The sequence below is a fragment of the Herpailurus yagouaroundi genome, unplaced genomic scaffold (genome assembly GCF_014898765.1).
Source record: "Herpailurus yagouaroundi ecotype Mexico unplaced genomic scaffold, PumYag 100, whole genome shotgun sequence".
NCBI classification, from domain to species: domain Eukaryota; kingdom Metazoa; phylum Chordata; class Mammalia; order Carnivora; family Felidae; genus Herpailurus; species Herpailurus yagouaroundi.
In genome coordinates, this window is record NW_024412391.1 from 39,221,235 (window position 1) to 39,247,858 (window position 26,624).

At 38.9% G+C, this 26,624-nt stretch overlaps 1 protein-coding gene across 1 annotated transcript; it reads left to right on the forward strand.

The window, feature by feature from the left end:
* On the forward strand, positions 1–25,858 carry KBTBD2 (kelch repeat and BTB domain containing 2). The gene is made up of 4 exons (XM_040472304.1): positions 1–114; positions 11,609–12,119; positions 19,120–19,285; positions 23,134–25,858. Exons 2-4 carry the CDS (start codon positions 11,950–11,952, stop codon positions 24,667–24,669), a joined length of 1,872 nt encoding a protein of 623 aa, XP_040328238.1. The 5' UTR covers positions 1–114; positions 11,609–11,949; the 3' UTR covers positions 24,670–25,858.
* The last annotated feature ends 766 nt before the right edge of the window (positions 25,859–26,624 follow it).

Here is a 26,624-nt window from a genome sequence, read left to right on the forward strand (position 1 = left end):
CCCGGCCCTGGCCGCGGCGGGAGGGCCACGCCCCCGCCGCCGCGCCCGAGGGGCCCAGTGTTTTCGGGGCCGCCGGCCGCACCGGATCCCGATCCCTGGAACCTGGGGACACGGGTGAGCAGGCGTCTTCAACGCCGGGCGGGAGATAGGGGCGGGCGGGGGGAGCCCGCCAAGACCTGTGGAGGAATTGGGGAAGGAGGGCAGCAGTGGGAGGGGGCTCGGCCCTTTGTGGCTCTGCCGGCGGGGGGGGTGCGGGGGGCGGCGGCGGCGGCATCTTTCAAACCCGAGACGCTTCCGCCGCGGTAGGGGGAGGGGCGCGGGCAGCTGGCGCCGCCCTCCGCACCCCGCGGCGGCCCCTCCGCAGTCGGGCCGGTGTGTGGGGCTGGGGTGTCCGGGTGCGCCGCTCGCGGGGCCGTTTCCGGCCCCCGCCTCGGGGCCGCGGGGCTCCCAGGCGGCTCCCTGGCCCCGGCTGGCGCCCTCCTTTGCCAAAATAAAACCGTTTCCTTTAATGCCTCGCGACGTGTTCGCGAGGTGGTGGGCCGGAGAAGGGCAAGCCCTTCCTTGCATTTTGTTTCTTCCCAGTATATCTGAAGTAAGCAGGAGATGTGTAAATTAGCAGAGGTCCCATTATGATCTAACGATTTTAAAAAGAAAGCAGAAGCTGCCCTTTGAAACAAAATTGTGTACGTGTTTACTTTAGACTGTGAAATCGTTAACTTATTTGAACTCGACCACCTCCCTCTCCCTATGAATTGACAAACCGTGAAGTAGAAGAATATCCTTTGATTTGATTTGGAGCAGTTATTCCGGAGTTAACGTCTTTTGTATTCTAGTTTAGCAATCTAAGATCTCCTTTTACAGCGACCTTAAAGAGAGAGGAGTACATACTCCATGGGCTACAGATCCCTAGAATTGTCCGCTACCACTATGGTCCTTTCAAGTGAAAATAGAAAAAGAACCCAAATGTAAAATTAACTTTAAAAGGGCACGTTTTTATGCAGTATTTATCTTCTAGATCAGTTAGCCTTATAAAAATGTAGGGTACAGGACTGGTCACGTGTTGTTTATACATGAATCTGTACGTCTGGCTCACTGAACATTCAGGCATTCAGAAACAAAACCCTATCAGTAATGTGGTCTGACCAAAATTATATTTTCTTTTATTGAAGCAACTAATTACCGGGGTGGTTTGTTTCTTCTCTTTTTGTTTTTTCCTTCCCTCTGAGTTGTGAATTTTTGCCTGAATTTGAGTATTCAAATCTCTTGCGGTTGTGAGTGACTTAGTTAACCTTTGGTAACGTTTTTTCAGGAGGACTTTTTTTTTCTGATCTGAAGTAAATTTAAGAATCAAACTGGGCCGTTATTTTCTAGTTTTGGCCGTGTGATGCTTGGTATTCTTCTCATCTGGTTGGTAACTAACGTTAAGCGTATTCTTCACACTTTGATCTTTTGTTCTGCTGCTTGTTGAAAACCCTTTACATTGGGCCCTGAAATTCTCAAGAAGTTGTCTGTTGATCAGCTATACAGGACTGTAGCATTTCTGTTGTGCATGCTTTATCTTCACACTCTGACACCTAGTGCTAATTTCTCTACACGGAGTTTTGTAGGAAGGAGTTTTAGGTACAGTAACTTCTCCCCTTTTTGTTTGCTCTCATAGGAAGCGTTACCGTAAATAAGATCTGTTAGCTTTAGTTATTCATGGGGCCTCTAAGGAGGTGGGTTGGAATAGCGGGTCATAGTGCTTAAGTCCACACAATTCTATAGATTCTCTTTCTCCTGGTTAATGGAAATGATGAACTATTTCGTAAATTTTAAACATTGAACACTGAATTCCTAGAAATTTGAATGCAGTCTGAAAAGCCAAGAGATTTTACACATTTATTTAGACAAGAGTTGTTTTTCTCATTGCCCACTTTCCTAAGGCCAGGAAAAAGGATTTGTCTACTGTCATAAAATATATGAATGAAAATATCAGAGTTCTTCATTATATATCAGCTTTATCGTTTTCACTTTTGTGCAGTTTGAATACAGCAAGTAACATTTAACTCAGTATAAAAAATGACAGGTTGATTGCAAATAATTTTTTAAATATTTGAAGATTACTCCTGGTTCCTTTGCCCGGAATTTGCAGGACCTAGATTTTCTCAGTGTGGGAGGAGAAGGGATTGTTGTAGAAGATTTGGAGAAAATATAATTTAATGAGAGAAGCTTTTAAAATTCTTCAGTTTCTTTGCTCTACTTCCACACCTCTGACAAGTGGTGACATGGCGGTGGCTTCCATGGTAGGCAGAGGATTCTAAGTATTCCTCAGTTTATTTTTTGGGATATAAACTGAGAAACTTCAGTAGTCATAATCATAAACTGGCTGTGCCCTTAATGACCTTATGAGTATGTTTGAATGTCTGGGAAATATTTTCTTCTGTTGTGATTGAAAAGATTTTTGACTTGATGGAAAGTGAAATCCTAGTGAAAAAGTTAAGGTCAGTTTTTCTTTAGCCTGTATTTCTCCAGCTTTCTTAAGTCACTATGTAGAGCTGAGAGGAAAAATCGAAAAATGATATCCAAAATACAAGGACATACTATACTCATATGATTATTCTATCACAGGTAGCATTTCCTTTATGTTCTCATTTAATATTTTGTTCTTGTTTAATTTTTAAAAAGTGAAGTAACTTACTAATCGTAATGTAGTATATAGGAGCTTATACTTGTGATCTGAATTTACTTAGGGTGCTGAACATAATTGACTTGGTGGAGTCCTGTAGTCTTTTCATTGTGGTTGGAAAGGAATAGACCTGAGCTCTTAATTTGGTTAGAATAGGGGAAGCTATACTGAAATTTATCAAACTTTATAAAGTCTTTAAAAGGCAAGGTATTTTTTTTTTTAATTGATGTTTGTCACGCCTCCAAAAAATACTGTTTGTGTAGTGGTTGACAATCAGTCTAAAGACCAAGCGGTCTTCCAAATATTCTCAACTGTCAGGATGGTTTTGTTAACTTGAAAGCAAGCTTCTTGGCACCAATCTTTTTTGTCCTCCCTGAGGAGAAATCTATTGCCTCATTGATACGAACAAAGTTTTGTTTTGTGACTGGTGCTTCCTGGTTCTTCTTTAGTTTTTTTGCACTGGCATCGGCCCTTTCAAGATTAGTCTTTGTTGAGCCAGTTTGTTCTGTGATTTGTACCATCAAAACACTCCCTAAATCTTTGAATGAATGTTTTTTAAGATCCCTTTCACCCCTGGTAAAAAGAGAACCGTGTTTGAGTACTGAGACTTTGTAATTGGGACGCCTGGACCTGTATAGGTGTGGAGATTCAGGAGTTGGGAAGGTGCCACAAAAAGCCTGGCCAGTGACTGCATTAATAATATAACTGCAGGTTTATGTGGTAGGGTTCTGTGTCAAGCATCATCCGAAGATCTTTATGAAATTAATTTATTCAGCTCACTGAGAAGAGATTTGTTTTTATCTTCCATTTTACCAATTAGCATATTGTGGCACAGAAAGTAAATAACTTACAAAAGGTCACACAACTAGTTGAAGAATTGGGCTTTCACAGCTCCACAGTTCATGCTCTTAATTTTTTGGCAATACTTGACGTTCAGAATGCCTTGGATCCTTTCCAAGAAGTCTTCAATCTTTTGTATTGGCATTTGTGGCATTGGAAGATGCAGCACCATCTAAGTTAAAAATATAAAACTGGAAAGTGCTTCATACATGATCTATAGTTCACTGCCCTTCCTCTTTCATCCTTTATGTATTTTCTGTGTAGTCCTTGTTGGCAACCTCCTTCCATCTTTTAATTTCATTTAACATACACAACTCACTTAATTGCTAATCAATCTCATTTTCATCTGCAGCAGGTATTTAATCCTTTATTCTTTCCTTTATCTTCTCGGTTTTGCCTGGTTAGCATTGAAAAATGTTCTATTTGTGTTTCTTAGCTACTCAGTGGAAGGGTACTGCAAATGACACACCTGTGGGGTTGAAAACTAGGTTTCAGAGTGAAATTTGAAAGCTCCTCTCCCCCTAATAGAACCCTTTGCCATCAACCTCTGAAATCTTTTGAGTGTTTGGAGTTAACTTTTAAAATTTCAATATTTCAAGCCTTTCTCCAATTAATCTTGGTTTCTGTTCCTTTAAAGTCAATGTTCAGGGGCGCCTGGGTGGCGCAGTCGGTTAAGCGTCCGACTTCAGCCAGGTCACGATCTCGCGGTCCGCAAGTTCGAGCCCCGCGTCGGGCTCTGGGCTGATGGCTCAGAGCCTGGAGCCTGTTTCCGATTCTGTGTCTCCCTCTCTCTCTGCCCCTCCCCCGTTCATGCTCTGTCTCTCTCTGTCCCAAAAATAAATAAATGTTGAAAAAAAAAATTAAAGTCAATGTTCAGAATCTATACAATATAAATTGCTACTATTTCTTTCCAGTTTATTTTGAGAGCGTAAGCAGGGGAGGGGCAGACGGCGGGGTGGGGGGGGGCACAGAGGATCCAAAGTGGGCTCTGTGCTGACAGCACATATTGGAGGATGTGTGGCTCAAATTCACTCACTGTGAGATCATGACTTGAGCAGAAGTACTGAGCCACCCAGGAGCCCCTATTGTTACTGTTATCTCTTTAATTGTCATTATTACAGCGTGTACTTTGTGTAGATTTTCTTTATAGATACATTTTGGGGCATATGTTGGCTTTTGGAGCCTCATGACTTAACCATCTTTTTTGTAGTACTGTTATTTTTTTAGGAAAATGAAGTGAGGATTTCAGACAACTAGATTAAACTTCTGGAGTACGAGTAATTTTAAAGTTGGATTTTCTGTATTTCTGATTTAATGATGAAAGTATAAAACAGGTTGGCTCTATGAAGGTTTATTTTATAGTCATGTTGATTATTTGAGGAAAATCTGTTGAAGTAATTTCTCATGAGGTGTTTCACATTTTTAAATAGAATTGTGCATATTAATATGGATTGCTGACTGATTTAATCCTGATGATCATGTAATAGCAGTGCTTGTTCCTTTTGAAACTATTTTGTGTGGTGGAATCCACTCAAAGTACCTTGGAAGCTTGGGTAGCCTAGAGAGAAAATGTATTAGAACCAAAACTTTTGCTTTCCTTTTTCTCTCTCAGTCATAATATAAATTTCCTACTTTTATAGGAAGTCCTTAGATTTAAGAATAAGTTGGACTTTGTCCCCTGATTTTTTGCAGAAAGTCCATGGGTAGAGAGTAGAGGAAAAGATCTCCTGTACGTGGCATTCTAACAGTATTCATTGTTGTTATCTGCTGTCAGGTAGATCACTGAAAAACGTTGAAATGAACCCATAAGTTAGGAAAAGAATTTAGAGGGGTGCCTGGGTGGTTCATTCGGTTAAGCATCTGACTTTGGCTCAGGTCATGATCTTGCAGTTCGTGAGTTCGAGCCCTGCATCGGGTTCTGTGCTGACAGCTTGGAGCCTGGAGCCTCTTCAGATTGTGTGTGTGTGTGTGTGTGTGTGTGTTTGTGTGTGTGTGCGCGCGTGCGCCCTTTCCCTGATTGCACTCTGTGTCTGTCTCTCTCAAAAATAGACATTTAGGGGCACCTGGGTGGCTCAGTCGGTTAAGCATCCGACTTCAGCTCAGGTCACAATCTCGCAGTCCGTGAGTTCGAGCCCCGCGTTGGGCTCTGGGCTGATGGCTCAGAGCCTGGAGCCTGCTTCCGGTTCTGTGTCTCCCTCTCTCTCTGCCCCTCCCCCGTTCATGCTCTGTCTCTCTCTGTCTCAAAAATAAATAAACGTTAAAAAAAATTAAAAAAAAAATAGACATTTAAAGAAAATGTTAGAATATCCATAGTTTTTATGTCAAACTACAGTGCACTTTAGTACATTCTGAATTTTTTTATGTCGTGTTTGTACAACTCCCATTTCTTACTCTCGTCATTTTTCGCTGTGGAATATTTCTTATGACCAGCTTTCAAATATAGGACTTTAAATTTTTTTTTTTTTTTACATTTATTTATTTTTGAGAGACAGAGGGAGACAGAGCACAAGTGGGGGAGGGGCAGAGAGAAGGAGACACAGAATCCGAAGCAGGCTCCAGGCTCTGAGCTGTCAGCACAGAGCCTGATGCGGGGCTCGAACTCACGGACCCGCGAGATCATGACCTGAGCCAAAGTCAGACACTCAACCGACTGAGGCACCCAGGTGCCCCTCAAATATAGGACTTTAAAATATATCTGTTTACACAAAAATTATCTTGTATACATATTCTATTTCTCAACTGCGTGTAGTTATTGTAGTTGATAAAATAGAAAATAAGTGATTTTGACTATATAGTTCTCACTGTGTTTTTTTCCTAGCAGATTATCTTGTAGACAAATGTACTTTATTTTTTTTATTTTTTTAAGTATTTATTTTTGAGAGAGAGAGAGAGCAAGGGAATGAGCAGGGGAGAGAGGGGTACCGAGTATCCAAAGAGGGCTCTATGCTGACAGGAGCATGCCTTATGCAGGGCTGAAACTCTGGAACCATGAGATCGTGACCTGAGCTGAAGTCTCTTGCTTAACCAACTGAGCCACTCAGGTGCCCCTTGTTTGTTTTTAACCTTAAAGAGTACTCACACTGCATAAAAGAGAAAGTTTCAGAAAGCCACTGAACCTGGGGAAAAGCAGGCGGGGAAAGCAGGTGTGTGTTAGGGAACAGATGTTAAAATATTTTTATTGAAGAGAAAGTGGAACATATACAGGTTAGATTAAGAATTACATTTAATTCAACTTTTAAGCATTTAAGGTGTATGTTTTTCCCCTGTTATTGTGATCTAAAGGGAAGACCTAGGAGATAACAACCTGAGTTATGTATTTTAATCACTGATTCTTAATATTTGATCAAGAAGCAGTCTGAAGCAGAGATTGGTACATGTGGTCTGCAGCCTGTTTTTGGAAATGAGTTTTATTGGAATAAAGTATGCCCATTTGTTTACATGCTGCCTTTTGCCACTTTGACACTACAAAACAGAGTTAAGCATTTGGGACAGAGGCCTTATAACTTACAAAGCCTCTGAAATATTTTGTCTTCGTGATAAGAGAAAGTAGTAATCCCTTTAAAAGTTGTTTTTTTTTTTTTTTCAAATTAGATAATCATTGCATATGTTAATAAAAAGAAGGATTGAAAAAAGTCTTCACTAAGTTTTTTCCTCTTTCTGCAACATGAACCACTGTTAGTAGTGGAATCAAATGCCAACTACCTCCTTTGCTCATTTTACTTGTATTACAGTTTTTCTTATGGTGAAGAATAAAATTTCTTGTATTATCAGAAGTTTTGAAATGAAAGGTCAAGACAGGTGGATTTTAAGAAAAGCGTTTCTTATACGTGGCTCACTTTACCCATTTGCACCTTTTTAGCTTTTGTCTACAATAACTGGTCTTTAAAACACCATTTTTTTAAATGATAATCATGGTTTTGGCTGTAATCTATAGTAAGAATAAACGCATATGGTATTTTGGAGCTCTAGTGGTTGGCAACCCTCAGTCTGAGTACTTCTAGTACAATGACCAGCACTTAATAAATATTCAGTAAACATTTGTTGAGTTAAATTTAAGTAGCCATTGATTTGTGATAGAAAAATAATTCCCTGATACCTGGGAATTAGTCTATGGGTAACTAACTGCTAACTTCTACAGATAACAAGATGTGTGACTTACTTTGAAGCTAATTTTAGGTATGACATAGAATGATACATGACACAATATATTTATTAAAAAGAAAATTCATAAAATATGTTAAATCACTGGTGAAGTTAAGTAATACAATACAGGCTTTGTGAAATATTTTTAGGATATTGATTTCAAGTATTGTTTCTAGGAGAAAAGGATTCTGTAAATATTCATGTTACGGGCGTTTGAAGGTTGTTGGTTGGTCATCTTAAACTTTGCAACTTTTCACGTTTTTACATATTTTCACATATTTAAAGTCTCTGGTTTCAGAGAAGTTTTATTTTGAATTGTACTAGATACAGGTGTTCAAATTATTACACTTATTTAATATGATATCTGAACTTTTTCTGCTTACTTTACTTTTTAAAACATTTATTTATTTATTTATTTATTTATTTATTTATTTAGAGCACAGGCAAGCAGGTGAGGGGCAGAGAGTGGGAGGGAGAATAACTTTTTCTGCTTACTTTACTTTTTAAAACATTTATTTATTTATTTATTTATTTATTTATTTATTTATTTAGAGAGCGCACAGGCAAGCAGGTGAGGGGCAGAGAGTGGGAGGGAGAAAATCCCAAGCAGGCTCCGTGCTGCCAGTGCAGAGCCCAGCTTAGGACCCAAACTCACAAAACCGTGAGATCATGATCTGCGCTACATCAAGAGTTGGGTACTTAACTGATTGAGTCACTTAGGTACCTCTTTTTTCTGCCTATTTTAATATTAAGATATCCTAAATAAAAAATGCCCTATCAGGAAGAAAATGTACTCCAGATTACAAAGTAAGGTGTGGGGACTAGGGGTGTATAATGCAGCCATACTGAGGATTACATAAAGCTGGCTCATGGTGTAATTTTCTAAAAGCATCTTCAGTTGTTTTACTGTGGCATCATGTGTATGATTAAAAAATAATTAAATCTAGTAAGAGACTTAACAAATCAGGCCTAAAAAAGTCCTTTCAAAAAATCAAGTCACTACAAAAAAATCAAGTCATAATATGAAGTTAAAGAAATGACCAAAGTGAGTCTAGTCTGTACAGCTAGCCTGCAAGGAATTCTGGGGTCTAGCGGTGGTATCCAAATCCATCCTGGCCCAGACTGCCAGTTCTTGTCACCTGATTTAAATATGGATGAGGATGATTTTGGATCTTGCAGCTAGGGTTAGGACTTTCAGTTTATCAATGCATGCATTTCTGTAAGATAAATTTCTAGAGGTAGAATTAATAGATTGGGATAGTCAGCATTTACAATGCCAAATACTATGCTTTCTGTAATAGTTCACTTGCAGTTCTGAAATTCAGAAAGCTCTTAAAATCAAGTTTTAAGAAAAACTAGCAGAACTCAACCTGAAGTAACACGAGGCTATTTATAGTATTATTTTCACACTGTTCATATTTCCCACAGTAAAGATAGTAGTATGTTCAATTATGGAGTGTTGTGCCAGACTCCTTGAGAGAGTCTTGTAATACATGATACATGTACCACGTTATCTCTATAAAACCTGAAAAATTCTAAATTCCAGAACATATCTAGCCCTAAGAGTTTTTTTTTTTTTTTAATGTTTATTTATTTTTGAGAGCAAGAGAATGCGTGCAGGAGAGGGGCAAAGAGGGAGACACAGAATCCACAGCAGGCTCCAGGCTCTGAGCTGTCAGCGTAGAGCCCAGTGCAGGGCTTGAACCCAAGAACTGCGAGATCATGACCTGAGCTGAAGACAGATGCTTAACCGACTGAGCCACCCAGGTGCCTCTCTAGCCCTAAGAGTTTTGAATAAGAGCTTGTAGGTATGACTTGACCTACACTTCTATGTAAGAATGCTCATTTTCTCCATACCCTCACTGGGCCTTGCATTATTGATATGTGAAAATAGCCAGTGATTTTAGGTATTACTAGCTTTAGAGGTTATAGTAGTAGAACTTAGATTTATAGTGTAACTTTCAAATCTGGAAGAGCAAAGTCGTTACCTTAAATGACCCAAAGTCTCTCTCTGCCTTTGCACCTGTTTTAGTTACGTTCAGAGTTAAGTTGGCTGGAAATTTGACAGTGTATATCAAGTTAGCAGTTTGTGTAATAGTATAGTTTGGCAGGAAGTACAATGTGATCTTCTCTTTGACATATGGGAGATACTTTGTGAGAAAAAGTGTTAGTGGTTCCAATCACGGTATTATTTATAGGTTTCATGTCAATAGTACTTGATTTTTCTCATTATGGGAACTAAGAGTCATCTAATTAGAAAAGAAGTGATAGTTTTAGCTATTTAGTAATTCTGTGTGGGTTTTATCTCTTCTTTTCCTGATTTGTAATTCCTTTGCCAAAGTTAAATTTTAATTCAGTTGGAATTTCTTTTGATGAATGGTATGCAATAGGACTAAAATGTAGAGGTTTTTTTCCCCCCTCTTTCAAGTGGTTAGCCAGTTGTTCCAACATTATTTGTTGAAATAAGCCAGTTTTCCTATTTTAAAATGCCAGTGTTTAGCATATCTAATTTCTTATATTTACTTGGGTTTAGTGTAGATTTTTAATACATTTTACTATTGACAAGAGTCACAAAGAAAAACTTGCCTTCCGTTCCCCTCAAATATCTTGGCAACTGCTGTGCATTCTTCCAGATGAATTTTCTGCAAATAGGATTTAGGTTGGATTTGTATTAAATTTATACATTTTGGAGAACATTCATATTCATATAATATAGAGTCTTCCATGTAGGAACACATGTCTCTTTATCATGTTTGGTTTCAAAAAGGGTTTTTTGTCCCCCCCCCCCCCCGGAAAATTCTATACTCTTAAAAAGATTTCTAGGATGGAACCACCACTGGACAAAGAGATATACTCCCTCTGCTACCCTTACTGAACTGAACTACAGATTTAAAAAGTATATAGTTTTGGGGTGCCTGGGTGGCTCAGTCAAGTGTCAGACTCTTGGTTTTGGCTCAGATTATGATCTCACACTTTTGTGAGGTTGAGTCCCATAACGGGCAGCTTGGAGCCTGCTTGGGATTCTCTCTCTCTCTCTCTCTCTCTCTCTCTCTCTCTCTGCCTCTCCCCTGCTCATGCTGTCTCTCTCAAAATAAATAAATAAATTTAAAATACACACACACACGTATATATATGTATATATATATAGTTTGGAAATTAACAAATGGAATGTTTACCATATAGTTAATTTATATTAAATATAAAGCGTTTGTAAGTATATTTAGAATATATTTCCCAAAATGAGATTCTCCACGCAAGAGAAAGGGTTTTGTTTTGTTTTCTTTTCTTTTTCTCTTAAATTATGGTCATGTATTGCCACTAAACAAATAACTAGTGTATTTGGCTTTGTTGGTAATTCTTTATTTTTAAGTAACTTTAAAATATATGCTTATTGATATGCTGCATACTTTCTAGGATGTTTGTATTTTGTAGAGAAGACAAAAAGTTAATTTAAGACTATAAATATTATTTTTTCCCAGTCTTTTTAATTTTAAATGTAATAGACTTTAAATATCCCTTTTCTCAAGGGGGCCCTGGGTGGCTCAGTTGGTTGAGCATCCAACTCTTGATTTTAGCTCAGGTCATAATCCCAGGGTCATGGGATCAAGCCCTGTGTTGGGTGTCACACTGAGGATGGAACCTGCTTGAAATTCATTCTCTTCCTGTCTCCCTCCCCCTCCCTCTTTCTCACTCTTTCTCTCTCTTTCGCTCTCCCTCTTTCTCTTTTTTTGCTTTCTCTCTGCCCCCTCCCTGCTTGTGCTCCTGTGTGCAGTCTCTCTCTCGGAAAAAAAAAAAATCAACAAGAAATGTACCTTTTGTCACGTTTCGTTTTTATGGTAATGTTTGAAGTTGAACTTTGAATAAATATGATTTATATTTAAATCTGCTATTTTAAGCATTGTATTCTAAAAATGTACTGGCCTACATACTCTAACTGAACTTTTTTTTTTTTTTTTTTAGTTTCTCCAGAGGATCCACAAAACATAGGATGTCACCACAAAATCTACCTCGTGTGTTACTCTCTTTAACTCATGAGCTGCACAACAATTGTAAATTTGAGCAAGACGTCTGCAGACTGTTGGAAAACTGAAGAACCTAATTAACACAGGATGACCTAGGAGTGATTCTAAGCCTATAACAAGAAACTATTCATTAGTGAATGTGTCAGTCTTGATTCTGAATGCTACAGATAACAGCAAGCAGAGTTTCTCCTTTCTTTATTTCTGAAGCATTCACTTGACCTTCCATCAGTAAGACTGACTTTTCCAATCTGTTCCGGGAGATATTAATGGAATACAGTCATGTCCACTCAAGACGAGAGGCAGATCAATACTGAATATGCTGTGTCCTTGTTGGAACAGTTAAAACTGTTTTATGAACAGCAGTTGTTTACTGACATAGTGTTAATTGTTGAGGGCACTGAATTCCCTTGTCATAAGATGGTTCTTGCAACATGTAGCTCTTATTTTAGGTAAGTACTTAAATCTTGCTTGGCTTGTAATTTCAAATGTAGAATGTTAGCTTATTTTAATGTTTTAATGGGAATTCTTTTAAACGTTTCAATTAAAAAAAAAAAAACGACATCTTAATGTTTTGCTTAAACTTTCTATTCCAATGGCATGGTGCTTGCCAAATCACTTCCTTGCATGTTTAAGTAAAGGACAGGAAAAAGAAGTTTTTGCAAAGGTTTAAATACAAGAAATTTGTTGAAATTAACTCCGGTAAAGTTTTCATTGTGGGGAGGCAAAAAGATTCAGAATGCTGTTTTGCCATTAAAAGATAAAGAAAAATGAGGGGCGCCTGGGTGGCTCAGTCAGTTAAGCGTCCTACTTTAGCTCAGGTCATGATCTCAACAGTCCGTGAGTTCGAGCCCCGGATCGGGCTCTGTGCTGTCAGTTCGGGGCCTGGAGCTTGCTTCAGATTCTGTGTCTCTCTCTGGCCCTCCCCCACTCACGCTCTGTCTCTATCAAAAAATGAATAAACATTAAAAAACATTTTTTTAAAGAAATGAATAATTTTTATTTGCTGTTGAGATTTTAAAATATTACATTCAGAAAAGAGTAGTCAGGGGCACCTGGGTGGCTCAGTCAGTTAAGGGTCTGACTTCAGCTCAGGTCACGATCTCACACTCTTGAGTTCAAGCCCCACGTCGGGCTCTGTGCTACGGCTCAGAGCCTGGAGACTGCTTCGGATTCTGTGTCTCTCTCTCTGCCCTCTGCTCATGCTCTGTCTCTCTCACTCAAAAATGAATAAATGTTAAAAAAAAAAAAATTAAAAAAAAAGAAAAGAATAGTCATTGATGTAAGAGTTGTAGTAGGCTGAACGATAACTTTTCGAGGATAATTGTTGCTGTTTAGGCGTGTTAAGGACTTTATTTCCTTTGCAAAAATGTGTTTCTTTTTCTCACTCTTAGTTTACTATTATCATTTATGATATCCTTTTAGCCTTACCAGACTCCTTGCCAGATTTAAATATTTAGTAATTAATACTATTGTTCTCTATGCATCAAAATTTAGAAGCTGATTTATTTGTAATAGCAAGTAAATAAAGCTTAACTTTTCATTTTTATGATCTTCTGCAACTTTTAACCTTTTTAGTAGGTTTCTCTTTATTGTGTGTTTTGTGAGAAGAATGGAAGCAAAGTCATAGAAATTCTTTTATTTGTGTTTTGCCCTTAGGTTGAATTTTTACTTAATATTTGAAAGGGACAGGGTCAATAAAAATGAGTTAAATGTGGACCAGTATAATACTACCACAAATATTAGTGGTCATAGTGGGGATCAGCTGTGAAAGTTAATTTCTGCTGTTCTTTAGTGTCAGCTATAGACAGGGCAGGTTTAATGTTGACTTTATAAGGTTAACATACTTGAAGGTGTAGAAACTTCACATTTTTTTAATGTTTATTTATTTTGAGAGAGAGGGAAAATACCAAGCAGGCTCCACACTGCCAGTGCAAAGCCCAATGCAAGGTTTGATCTCACGAATTGTGAGATCATGACTGAGCTGAAATCAAGAGTTGGACTTCACCGATAGCCACCCAGGCACCTCAGAACTTTACATTTCTTAATGTGGCACATCTCCTGATGATTCCCGAAGTTAAGGCCCAATGCTATTTATCTTTCCTGTGCCTGCGATTGTTTCAGGTTAAGCTGTGGATTTTTCATGCAATTTCAGACATTGATTTTCTTAGAAAGCTTAGCATATTTGCAAACAGTGATTCTAAAACTTGGTTGATCATCAGAATCCTCAAGTGCTTCTACAAATAGAGGTTCTTGGATTTCAAACCTAGAAATTCTGATTCAGTGAGTCAGGGTTAGAGTTCAGGAATTTTTATATATTTAAAAACTTACCAAATGATTGTGATGGTCAATGTTTTTTTTCAGATCTGTTGGCTTAGTAGATGGTGTTAGAAATTTGAAGTTACAGGTTCAGTCAATACCGAGAGTTATTAGCTGTCCCTTTTTAATGGCCATTAATTATAAATTGATTACCCATTATTAGAAAGAGTTTCATGCCTTAGTTGTGGATTTTCAGATTGATATTTTTAATCATAGAACAGAATCTTTTGTAAAGGTAATGACCTTAGCAATCATCTAGTCTGATTTTTAAATCTGTGCAGAAATTCCATCTATAATATTCTCTGTATGGTCATCATCTTTGATCAGGAAGTAAACTTGCGTTTTTGTAGATGTCTTCCCTTTTTTTTCTCCTTTCTCATTAAGTTTATTTGTGATTGTATAGGTAACACACTGTTCTTTAAATTCTCTAGTCATGAGGCTGTTTATCTTTAAGTGGGTTAGAATTGATTTTCCTGAAGACCAGGAGACTTAAATCTTTCAATAATGTTAGTCTTTAATTTTTTTTATATGTTTTTATTTATTTTTGAGACGGGGGGGGGAAGGGGCAGAGAGAGAGGGAGACCCAGAATCCAAAGCAGGCTCCAGGTTCTGAGCTGTCAGCACAGAGCCCGACGAGGGGCTCGAATTCACAGACCATGAGATAATGACCTGAGCTGAGGTCGGACACTCAACCGACTGAGCCACCCAGGTGCCCCTCAATAACGTTACAGTCTTCTTAAGGCTACTGTTATTTCCTTTTCAATGGCTAGTTCCCTTTTTTAGCATCCTTGGTCTTGTGAGAAAATATATTCTCTCTAAAGCAAATCAGATAATAAGAAGTAGAATTAAGTAGAAGTAATTATAAGTAGGAGGAATAGTCTGATACATATTTGTGATTAAAGCCACACATCTTTAAAATCTGTGTCTGGGCTGCTTTTATAATCCCCAAGATGAAAACAGTCCTTTATATTTCTTCCTCCCATATATACCTTTCCTCTGGAGTGGGTAGATTATCCTGTATTTCCACAATAATAATTTGATCTTTTCCCAAGTGTTCTTCAGTTGGATTCTTTCAGGTTCGTTGATTTTAGTATGTCTTTATGTATAATACTAGTCCGTAGAAATTTACTATTGGAAATTCTTCCTTTTGGGTTACATACATCTTTCCTTGTATTTTAAGTTACCAGTTACATCCCACCAAGAATCAGTAGAACCTCTGAAACAGTACCTCTTAGTAACATTTACAGTTCATTTTAGACCCCAAATGAGAGATTAACTTGAGAATTACTCAGCACCTCTTCCACTGTGGTACTTTTCCATGTTTCATATATAATATGTAATAATATGTAATTCAGTATTTACTCTTTCTTAAAAACGTTTAAAATTTTCATGTGGCGCCTGGGTAACTCAGTCGGTTAAGCTTACTCTTGGTTTCAGTTCTGGTCATGATCTCACTGTTTGTGAGATTGAGCCCCATGTCCGGCTCTGCAGTGATAGCCTGAGACTGCTTGAGATTCTCTCTCCCTGCTTCACCCCTGCTTGAGTGCTGTCTCTCAACCAATCAATCAATCAATCAACAAACTTTAAAAAAGAAAATTTTTATAATCAGTTGGCTAGGCTTCTATCTTTGGTCTTCAGCAAGCTCAGCTCCTTCACAGATGTCCATATTTCTGGTGTTATAAAACCATGATGTAGAAATAGCCAGTCTCAATGTTGTCTGTATAGTCAGCTGTTCTCTTGCCCTTTCTCTTTTCCAAAATTACTGCCTTCTGCTGGAATAGACATATAAACCACCTGATCCCTAGTCTTTCATTTTTACTCAGAGCTCTTACAGTTCTTTTTCAGGTTTCTTTTGGTTATCTCCCATTCTCATGTCAAACAGGTGAAGCCAGTTAGTTATAGGTGTTTTTAGGGGCACCTGGGTGGCTGAGTCAATTGAACATCCCACTCTTGACTGTGGCTCAGGCTGTGATCTCATGGATCATGGGATTGAGCCACATGTTGGGCTCTGCACCAGCAGTGTAGAGCCTGCTTGTAATTCTCTCCCTCTCTCTGCCTTTCTCTCTCTCTCTCTCTCAAAATAAGTAAACATTAAATATATGTGTGCGTGTGTGTGTGTGTGTGTTTAAAGAGTTTGTTGTCATGTCTTGGATATTTTCTAAGAACACTTCCTCTTCTCCAGTACTCAGGCTTATTTATGGTCATCCTGTATTTTTGAGGAGGATGTCATTAGCTACCATGATTGATTTTGTTTGTGCCACTCTTCCTCTCCTTCACTGCCTGAAGTTTAGCTGCTGTCCTTCCTCCTCATTCTGAGCTATACCATGAAAGCAATTAGGTAGTCACCAGTGACTTTGTGGTCCTTGATTCTAGTTTTTGACACCCACCTCTCTTGTCCTAAGTAGCATGGTACCGGACTGCTTATTTCTCTGATGAATCTTTTCTTGACCTTCTGTCATTCTTTTTTCTTTTTTTATCCTAATTGAACTTTACCTCAGGTTGGTCATTGGGATTCTGGATGCATTTTTCTTTTGAGTTTTTTAGTCACCCTCAGATACCTTATTCATCTTTAACACATGTCACTTTGTAGAGAATTCACAGCCCACCAATTTTTTTGTGTGCATTTTTAGAGAGAGAGCTTGCACAAGCAGGGGAGAGGGGCAGAGAGAGAGAGAGAGAGTCTTAAGCAGGCTCCATGCTCCGTGTAGAGCCCAATGTGGGGCTCAGTCTCACGACTTTGAGATCATGACCTGAGCTGAAATCAAGAGTTGGACGCTTAACCGACTGGACCACCATGCACCCCCACTGCCTACTGTATTAATTCCTAATCTTCCCCAGAGTTTCATTAATATTAAATACTTAACCGATTATTGTATTATTTCCATTTGACTCAGTTGCCCTTACCTTAAATCCAAAATTTAACTCCCCCTTTTCCCAGGATTAACTTGACTTACAGTTCTGTGATCTTAAAATTTTTCTCTCAGTGGCTGGCAGTTATTTTTTTAGGCAATGATTTAAAAATAAGTAGCTTTAGGGGCGCCTGGGTGGCGCAGTCGGTTAAGCGTCCGACTTCAGCCAGGTCACGATCTCGCGGTCTGTGAGTTCGAGCCCCGCGTCGGGCTCTGGGCTGATGGCTCAGAGCCTGGAGCCTGCTTCCGATTCTGTGTCTCCCTCTCTCTCTGCCCCTCCCCCGTTCATGCTCTGTCTCTCTCTGTCCCAAAAATAAATAAACGTTGAAAAAAAAAAAAAAAAAATAAGTAGCTTTATTTCCCTATCTATTTCCTACTCTATTCCTTTCCCTATGTTCAGAAAATCACCAGATCTTGATTCATTGTGATAGCTTTTGTATCCTTTTCTGCCACCCTGGGTCAGGTTCTTCTTACTCCTCATCTAGATTATTGCAGTAGACTCATAGCCCATTTGCCTGTCTCTACCCTTTGGCCACTTGAGGTCTGTCACTAGAGTATTCATTCTACAATACATTTTATTATGCTGATAAATTCATGCACAAAACCCTTCAGTGTTCTCACTATAAGAAAAATCTCAGACTCCTATGTCTCCATTTTTTATTTTGGAGAAAGAGTGTGAGCCAGGGAGAGGGGTAGGAGAGAGAGAATCTTAAGCAGGTTTCACGCTCAGCACAGAGCCTGATGCAGTCCTAGATCCCACGACCCTAGGATCATGTCTGAGCTGAAATCAAGAGTCAGGAATCTCAACCTACTGAGCCACCCAGGCACGCCCCTCCTAGGCCTCTGAAAGCCCTCTGTGATCTGACTGCCACTCATTTTTCCAGTTTGCTTTCCAGTCTCCTGCATGAACCCTTATGTTCAGCCATGCCCCTGGAAAAAAAGTTATGTTCTGCCCTCACTGTTTTATCCATTGGTGAAGGCCTTCCTCATCTTGTCCTTCAGGGGCCCAAGCTAGTGCTGTTGTCATACCCACTTTTGATCACCACAGACTTTTCTCTTTCATGCATACGGTAATACTCTTTGCATTGTTTTTTCATCTCTCACCTATGTTTGGGTGTTATGTTTTGTATTCTCTATAACACTAATTGCCTTTTGGCATTGTTTCCTGTATATAATAGATTTTTTTCTTTTTTTTCTATAATTTATTTATTGTTTATAATTTACATCCAAGTTAGCACATGGTGCAACAATTATTTCAGGAGTAGATTCCTTAAGCCCCTTACCCATTTAGCCCATCCCCCCTCCCACAACCCCTCTAGCAACCCTCTGTTTGCTCTCTTAAATATAAAGGGTCTCATGTTTTGTCTCCCTCCCTGTTTTTATATTATTTTTGCTTTCTTTCCCTTATCTTCATCTGTTTTGTATCTTAAAGTCCTCATATGAGTGAAGTCATATGATACTTGTCTTTCCCTGATTTCACTTAGCATAATACTCTCTAGTTCTATCCATGTAGTTGCAAATGGCAAGATTTCATTCTTTTTGATTGCCGAGTTATACTTCATTGTATATATTGTATATAATAGGTTTTTAGGAAATTGTCCCATATAGTTTTAGGAAATCAATTTGAGTAAATCACATTTTTAACAGCTTTATTGAGATATAATTTACATACCATAAAATCCACCTATTTTAAGGGTATAATTAAATGCATTTTAGTGTATTTATAGAGATGCACAACCATTTCTACAATCTAACTTGAAACATTGCACTCACCTTGTGCCCATTTACAATGACTCACCATTCTTACCCATAGCCCTAGGTAACTACTAATTCCCTTTTGTCTCTGCATTTATTTGGGGGAGGGATATTTCATATAAATGGAATCATACAATATATGGTCTTTTGTATCTGGCTTCTTTCATTGAGCACGTATTTGAGGTTCATCTGTGTTATAATACATATCAATACTCCCTTTTTATTGCTGAGTAGTATTCCATTGTATGAATATAAAGAATGAGTTTGATGTTTCCACTCAGATGGTGAAATAGTTATATCTTTGGCACTGAATTATTATGCTTTTCTCTTGTGTCCCTCAAAAGCTTTCCTTATAATGTGTCCATAGGCAAATACCCTAAATAAACATCCCATGTTATCTAGTTGTCCTTCTTAGGTCTACGCTGGTTATACACTAAACCCATCAGCTTTGTTTCTCATTCTGATGTAGGGCCATGTTCATGAGTGGACTCAGTGAAAGCAAACAGACACACGTGCACCTGAGGAATGTGGATGCAGCCACCTTACAGATAATAATAGCATACGCATACACGGGTAACTTGGCAATAAATGACAGCACTGTCGAACAGCTTTATGAAACCGCTTGCTTCCTGCAGGTAAGCGGTTTTTCCTCTGTTATATACATAAACTGGTTTATTTTGTCAAGAAACATTGTTTCATCGGTGATGTCTTCCATTGATGTAATTTTCTTATTGCAGATTTTAGAAGGTAAGTTTTCTCTTTTTATTTTTATTTAAAAAAAAATTTTTTTTTAATGTTTGTTTATTTTTGAGACAGAGAGAGTCAGAGCATGAATGGGGGAGGGGCAGAGAGAGAGGGAGACACAGAATCGGAAGCAGGCTCCAGGCTCTGAGCCGTCAGCACAGAGCCCAACACGGGGCTCAAACTCACGGACCGTGAGATCATGACCCGAGCCGAAGTCGGATGCTCAACCGACCGAGCCACCCAGGCGCCCCAAATTTTCTCTTTTTAAAGCATATAAGGGAGCTCCGCCTGGCTGGCTCAGTAGGAAGTGCAGATGGCTCTTGATCCTGGGATTCTGGGTTTGGGCCCCATGTTGGGTGTAGAGATTATTATTTTTATTTATTTATTTATTTATTTATTTATTTATTTATTTATTTTAATTTATATATGAAATTTATTGTCAAATTGGTTTCCATACAACACCCAGTGCTCATCCCAAAAGGTGCCCTCCTCAATACCCATCACCCACCCTCTCCTCCCTCCCACCCCCCATCAACCCTCAGTTTGCTCTCAGTTCTCAACAGTCTCTTATGCTTTGGCTCTCTCCCACTCTAACCTCTCTTTTTTTTTTTTTTCCTTCCCCTCCCCCTCCCCCCATGGGTTCCTGTTCAGTTTCTCAGGATCCACATAAGAGTGAAACCATATGGTATCTGTCTTTCTCTGTATGGCTTATTTCACTTAGCATCACACTCTCCAGTTCCATCCACGTTGCTACAAAAGGCCATATTTCATTTTTTCTCATTGCCACGTAGTATTCCATAGTGTATATAAACCACAATTTCTTTATCCATTCATCAGTTGATGGACATTTAGGCTCTTTCCATCATTTGGCTATTGTTGAGAGTGCTGCTATGAACATTGGGGTACAAGTGCCCCTATGCATCAGTACTCCTGTATCCCTTGGATAAATTCCTAGCAGTGCTATTGCTGGGTCATAGGGTAGGTCTATTTTTAATTTTCTGAGGAACCTCCACACTGCTTTCCAGAGCGGCTGCACCAATTTGCATTCCCACCAACAGTGCAAGAGGGTTCCCGTTTCTCCACATCGTCTCCAGCATCTATAGTCTCCTGATTTGTTCATTTTGGCCACTCTGACTGGCGTGAGGTGATACCTGAGTGTGGTTTTGATTTGTATTTCCCTGATAAGGAGCGACGCTGAACATCTTTTCATGTGCCTGTTGGCCATCCGGATGTCTTCTTTAGAGAAGTGTCTATTCATGTTTTCTGCCCATTTCTTCACTGGGTTATTTGCTTTTCGGGTGTGGAGTTTGGTGAGCTCTTTATAGATTTTGGAGACTAGCCCTTTGTCCGATATGTCATTTGCAAATATCTTTTCCCATTCCGTTGGTTGCCTTTTAGTTTTGTTGGTTGTTTCCTTTGCTGTGCAGAAGCTTTTTATCTTCATAAGGTCCCAGTAATTCACTTTTGCTTTTAATTCCCTTGCCTTTGGGGATGTGTCGAGTAAGAGATTGCTACGGCTGAGGTCAGAGAGGTCTTTTCCTGCTTTCTCCTCTAGGGTTTTGATGGTTTCCTGTCTCACATTCAGGTCCTTTATCCATTTTGAGTTTATTTTTGTGAATGGTGTGAGAAAGTGGTCTAGTTTCAACCTTCTGCATGTTGCTGTCCAGTTCTCCTAGCACCATTTGTTAAAGGGACTGTCTTTTTTCCATTGGATGTTCTTTCCTGCTTTGTCAAAGATGAGTTGGCCATACGTTTGTGGGTCTAGTTCTGGGGTTTCTATTCTATTCCATTGGTCTATGTGTCTGTTTTTGTGCCAGGGTGTAGAGATTATTTAAATAAAACTTTTAAAAAATGTGTAAGGGGAAAAAAATGCATATGGGAAAAATAATAGGATTTGATTAGCCAATAAACTTTAGTTTTATGATGGGAACTTAATTAAAAAGATGGGTGAAAATTTCATACTGGTTTCATATTTTGCCTGGTTTACCTGAGAATTTAGATTTTAAGTAGAAGTAATTTTTAAAAGTGTTTATTAAATTTAAGTGCCCTTTTTTTATTTTTGTAAAGCCTTAGAAAAGTAGGTACTTCATACGTATGTGCTGAATGAGTATGAGTGACACTGAACATCAACATGGGTGAAATTCTGGGAACCAGAGTATAGTCCATGTCTTACGTAGCTTTCTTCCTTTTTTTATTCTTTTTTTCTTTAGAAAATTGTGCATTGTCCCACTGTACCTACATCTCTGGGGAAACTGAAGCCATAGTAGCTTCATGGTGCCTTTTTTTTTTTTTTTAAGTTATTTCTTTTGAAAGAGGGAGAAAGTGTGAGCAAGGGAGGGTCAGAGAGAGAGAGAGAGGAAAGAGCAAGAATCCCAAGTGGGCTCTGCACCAACAGTGTGGAGCCTGATGTGGGGCTTGAACCCATGAACCGTGAGATCATGACCTGAGCCAAAGTCAGACACTCAACTGACTAAGCCACCCAGGGCGCCTACTGGCGCTTTAGAATCAAGGGCATTCATAACCTAGATCCAAACATGAAAGGGGGAAATGCTACAATATGTGCACTGTCTTTCTGTAGTTTGTAAGTTTTCAATACCTTTTTTAAAGCCAGGAATTTAAAAAATACGAATTTCAGAATACTTTATTACTAGAGGTAGGAACACCGTTCCTAACTTTTTCCCTAACATGTTAGTGAACTCATATGCATACGCTCATGAAATGAAAAACAGGACTCTTGTCTCTTTTACTGGGTTGCCCTGACAGGCCTGGATGGGGCATTTTGTGACACCAACATGATCTTCATTATTAGACGCAGGGAGTGGTAGTGTTTTTATATGCCACATACTATTTTATCTAGGTTATGTATAATGTTTTAGATATATATCCTGCTTTATCTATATAGATGACATATAGATATCATCTCATCCTTACTGTGATCGTTGGTAAGGCTCTCCCCATTGTATACAAGAGAAAGCTGAAGCTTGGAGAAGTAAAGCTCCCTAATACTATACAAGTACTGACCATCCAATCTTAGCAACCTGACTTCTCAGTCTAAGCTGCTTCTAGTTAGTGTGCTGTGTGAATAAGTATAGTAGGTAGCAGTTCTGATTCAGCCAAGATCTACTTCTCCTCCTTAAGAAAAAACAAATCTGGGAAACAGAATGGCTATGGTAGGTCATTTAAATGTAGGTAATTTACAACGGCACATGAATGTGTTTATTGTACCTTTGGTTATGTTACCTCTCTAGATAAGAAAGGCAAATAGGTACGTAGTCATTGTGCATGATTTTCTTGTTTTATAAATGACTATCTTGTCCATGTTGAGAAAACCAGATTCTGGTTCCTCAGTAATAACCATTTATGATGATAAATGATAATCATTTATGTACTATGATATATTTACATTGTTTTCCCTTTGGTTTTCTCAGTCGTATGTTTTTTAAAGCCTAAAAAATTATGCAGAAATTTTCTTTTCCTGTAAGGCTATTTTTAAGAGCCTTTTAAATGTTACATTATTAGCTCTTAAATAGGGCACTTAAGTAGGCCATTGGACAAGAAGAAATACGAAACTATGCATAATCTTATAATTTTATTATTACTGGAAGGCATTATCTCTTAGCCCAAACATACATATCTAAAAACAAACTGTAGTATAGGGATCTGATTAATATACTTGTGTTTTACAGTAAAAGTAAAATTTGTCCTGTCTTTATCAACCTTTTGTTTCCTCCCATTTTAGGTAGAAGATGTATTACAGCGTTGTCGAGAATACTTAATTAAGAAAATCAATGCAGAGAATTGTGTGCGATTGTTGAGTTTTGCTGATCTGTTCAGTTGTGAAGAATTAAAGCAAAGTGCTAAAAGAATGGTAGAGCACAAGTTCACTGCTGTGTATCACCAGGAAGCATTCATGCAGCTCTCACATGACCTACTGATAGACATCCTCAGTAGTGACAATTTAAATGTTGAAAAGGAGGAGACAGTTCGCGAAGCTGCTATGCTGTGGCTAGAGTACAACACAGAATCACGATCCCAGTATTTGTCTTCAGTTCTTAGCCAAATCAGAATTGATGCACTTTCAGAAGTAACGCAGAGAGCTTGGTTCCAAGGCCTCCCACCCAATGACAAGTCTGTAGTGGTTCAAGGTCTGTATAAGTCTATGCCCAAGTTTTTCAAACCAAGACTTGGAATGACTAAAGAGGAGATGATGATTTTCATTGAGGCATCTTCAGAAAATCCTTGTAGTCTTTACTCTTCTGTCTGTTACAGCCCCCAAGCAGAAAAAGTTTACAAGCTGTGCAGCCCACCAGCTGATTTGCAGAAGGTTGGGACTGTTGTAACTCCTGATAATGACATCTATATAGCAGGTGGTCAAGTTCCTCTGAAAAACACAAAAACAAATCACAGTAAAACAAGCAAACTTCAGACTGCCTTCAGAACTGTGAATTGCTTTTATTGGTTTGATGCACAGCAAAATACCTGGTTTCCAAAGACCCCAATGCTTTTTGTCCGCATAAAGCCATCTTTGGTTTGCTGTGAAGGCTATATCTATGCAATTGGAGGAGACAGTGTAGGTGGAGAACTTAATCGGAGGACCGTGGAACGATATGATACTGAGAAGGATGAGTGGACAATGGTAAGCCCTTTGCCTTGTGCTTGGCAGTGGAGCGCAGCAGTTGTGGTCCATGACTGCATTTATGTGATGACACTGAACCTCATGTACTGTTATTTTCCAAGGTCTGATTCATGGGTGGAAATGGCCATGAGACAGACTACCAGGTCTTTTGCTTCAGCTGCAGCTTTTGGTGATAAAATTTTCTATATTGGAGGGTTGCACATTGCTACCAATTCTGGCATAAGACTCCCCTCTGGCACTGTCGATGGGTCTTCAGTAACTGTGGAAATTTACGATGTGAATAAAAACGAGTGGAAAATGGCAGCCAACATCCCTGCTAAGAGGTACTCAGACCCCTGCGTTAGAGCTGTTGTGATCTCAAATTCTCTTTGTGTGTTCATGCGAGAAACCCACTTAAATGAGAGAGCTAAATACGTCACCTACCAGTATGATCTGGAACTTGACCGGTGGTCTCTGCGGCAGCATATATCTGAACGTGTACTGTGGGACTTAGGGAGAGATTTCCGGTGCACTGTGGGGAAACTTTATCCATCCTGCCTTGAAGAATCTCCATGGAAACCACCAACTTACCTTTTTTCACCAGATGGGACAGAGGAGTTTGAACTGGATGGAGAAATGGTTGCACTACCACCTGTATAGTTGGGGAGTTTAGGGAGTGCACGCCTGATTTATGTGCTTTGTCATTTTCTTTGCTAAACAAGAGAGGCTATGAAAGGACTAAATATGAGTACATAAAAATCTATCTTTGATAAATTTTATTTTTATGCCCTACTTAATATTTGCATCAGTATAATATATATCAGTGAGTCTTACAGAAAGATATGCTTCCATAATATGAAATAGATTATCCAATAATTGAGAAACTTTTACATGTATCATGAGAGCATAAGAATCTGGATTATCTAACATCGTTAGCCCTGTGTTATGTACAGTTCAAAAAGTTCACTTATTAAAGTAGTTTCCTGTTCCTAGTGTGGTATATCACAGATTGTGCTGAAGTTATTTTTAGTATATGTATTTCATTCCCGTGCTTCTGTTCTGAAGTCCTGAAATACAGCTGTTTTTTCAGTGTAATTAATTCAGCTGCACTTAACACTAGTGTCCATGTTGGTATAGAAGTGTTGTCTAAATCCTATACTATAGTTGAGGAAGATCTTCCATTTCATGGTATTGCACAGGGAGAGCTATGACTGCAGGATCAGTCTAACTATACTATTAGGTGCATGTACTCTTTTTTCACTAACTTATACTTGTCTATCTAGAATACAGGTCTTCCAATCAGCTGGTCATTTACCAGGTGTGGACTTAAGTTGCTGGGCTTGCAATAAGAATTGCTAGTCCCTTGTTGTGCGGGTCTGTGTGGAGCTTTAATCAATAAATGCCTCCACTCTCTGTATTACATTAACATTGGCTCATGCGTATAACTACCTGCTGCTGTTGTATTTCTCCATCTTAAAGATTTAGAGTGGGTTAACCAGGTCATTACATCTTAATTTAATAACAAGCATTACTGTAGAGTGATTGTGTATAGATATCCATTAGCTGTCAGGGTGTGTTTTTTTTTAACCTGTCATGTGTGTGGGGGGGTGGGGTAGGATTAGAAAGGTGAACTGTTCAGGAATTCTCTGCACTAGCTGTGCAGAAGAGCAGATAACTAGTGCTGCTCTGGCATTAATCCCAGGAACCACTAGCAGTAGCGGGGGCGCCGCCAACCTAACATGAGCACAGGTGCTTCATGACGACATCACTAGCATGTTCAACTGCATCATGTTCTGGCACTGTATTTTGAATGACATTAATTTATTAAATAAATTGTATATATACGATATCTCTTGTGATGGCAACGGTGTGCTTTTAATTTTACTGGGGCAGTTTAACTTGTTACAAGTGGTTTTTTGTTTTTGCCAGCATTCTGACATACACACACACATTTGGCTTTCCTTTATTGTCTGATTTGAACCTTACTGTATCAACATCAACTTTAGAGACACAGAGACAAGGCTTTAACCCTGGTCCCAGATTAGGATCATCTGGAGTACGTTTAAATTGCTGAGCCTCATCCCAAACAAAACAAACCACAATTTCTGGTGGGTGGACTCAAGGACCCAAGCAACAGTGTCTTTCAAAGCACTACAGGTGATTCTTTTGGGCAGTCACATTGAGAAAGAACCCTTGGTTTAGGCCTTAAATAAGGATCTCATTCTGGATTGCCAGTCTTCCTACAGCACATTGCCAATCATGTTTACGAACTTTAACTGCCTCTCACTGCCTACTGAATAAAGTCCCAAATTCTTTGGCACTTTTAAGGCTCTCTGTAATTTGATTTTAAATTACTTTTACAGCCTCATCTTAACATTGTTTTCCCCTATACTTTAACTCCTAATCGGGCTTTTGCTATTCTTTCCTGCCTTTGCTTATGCTACTTGCTCTACTCACAGTGGTCTTTTTGTCTCTATTCTGCCTGTAGCTGTCTTTCTGTATTTAAGATCTACTTGGGGCAGGGTATTGTTTTGTGTTTTTTAATTCAAGTTATTTAACATGTAGTGTAGTATTGGTTTCAGGAGAATTCAGTGATTCATCATTTATGACACCCA

What these genes read in the sequence shown, in the direction of transcription:
- KBTBD2 (XM_040472304.1), top strand. Translation starts at nt 11,950, where the DNA reads ATGTCCACTCAAGACGAGAGGCAGATCAATACTGAATATGCTGTGTCC. An exon ending in ACATGTAGCTCTTATTTTAG is followed by an intron (nt 12,120 to 19,119) that starts GTAAGTACTTAA and finishes ATTCTGATGTAG; the next exon opens with GGCCATGTTCATGAGTGGAC. An exon ending in AAACCGCTTGCTTCCTGCAG is followed by an intron (nt 19,286 to 23,133) that starts GTAAGCGGTTTT and finishes CTCCCATTTTAG; the next exon opens with GTAGAAGATGTATTACAGCG.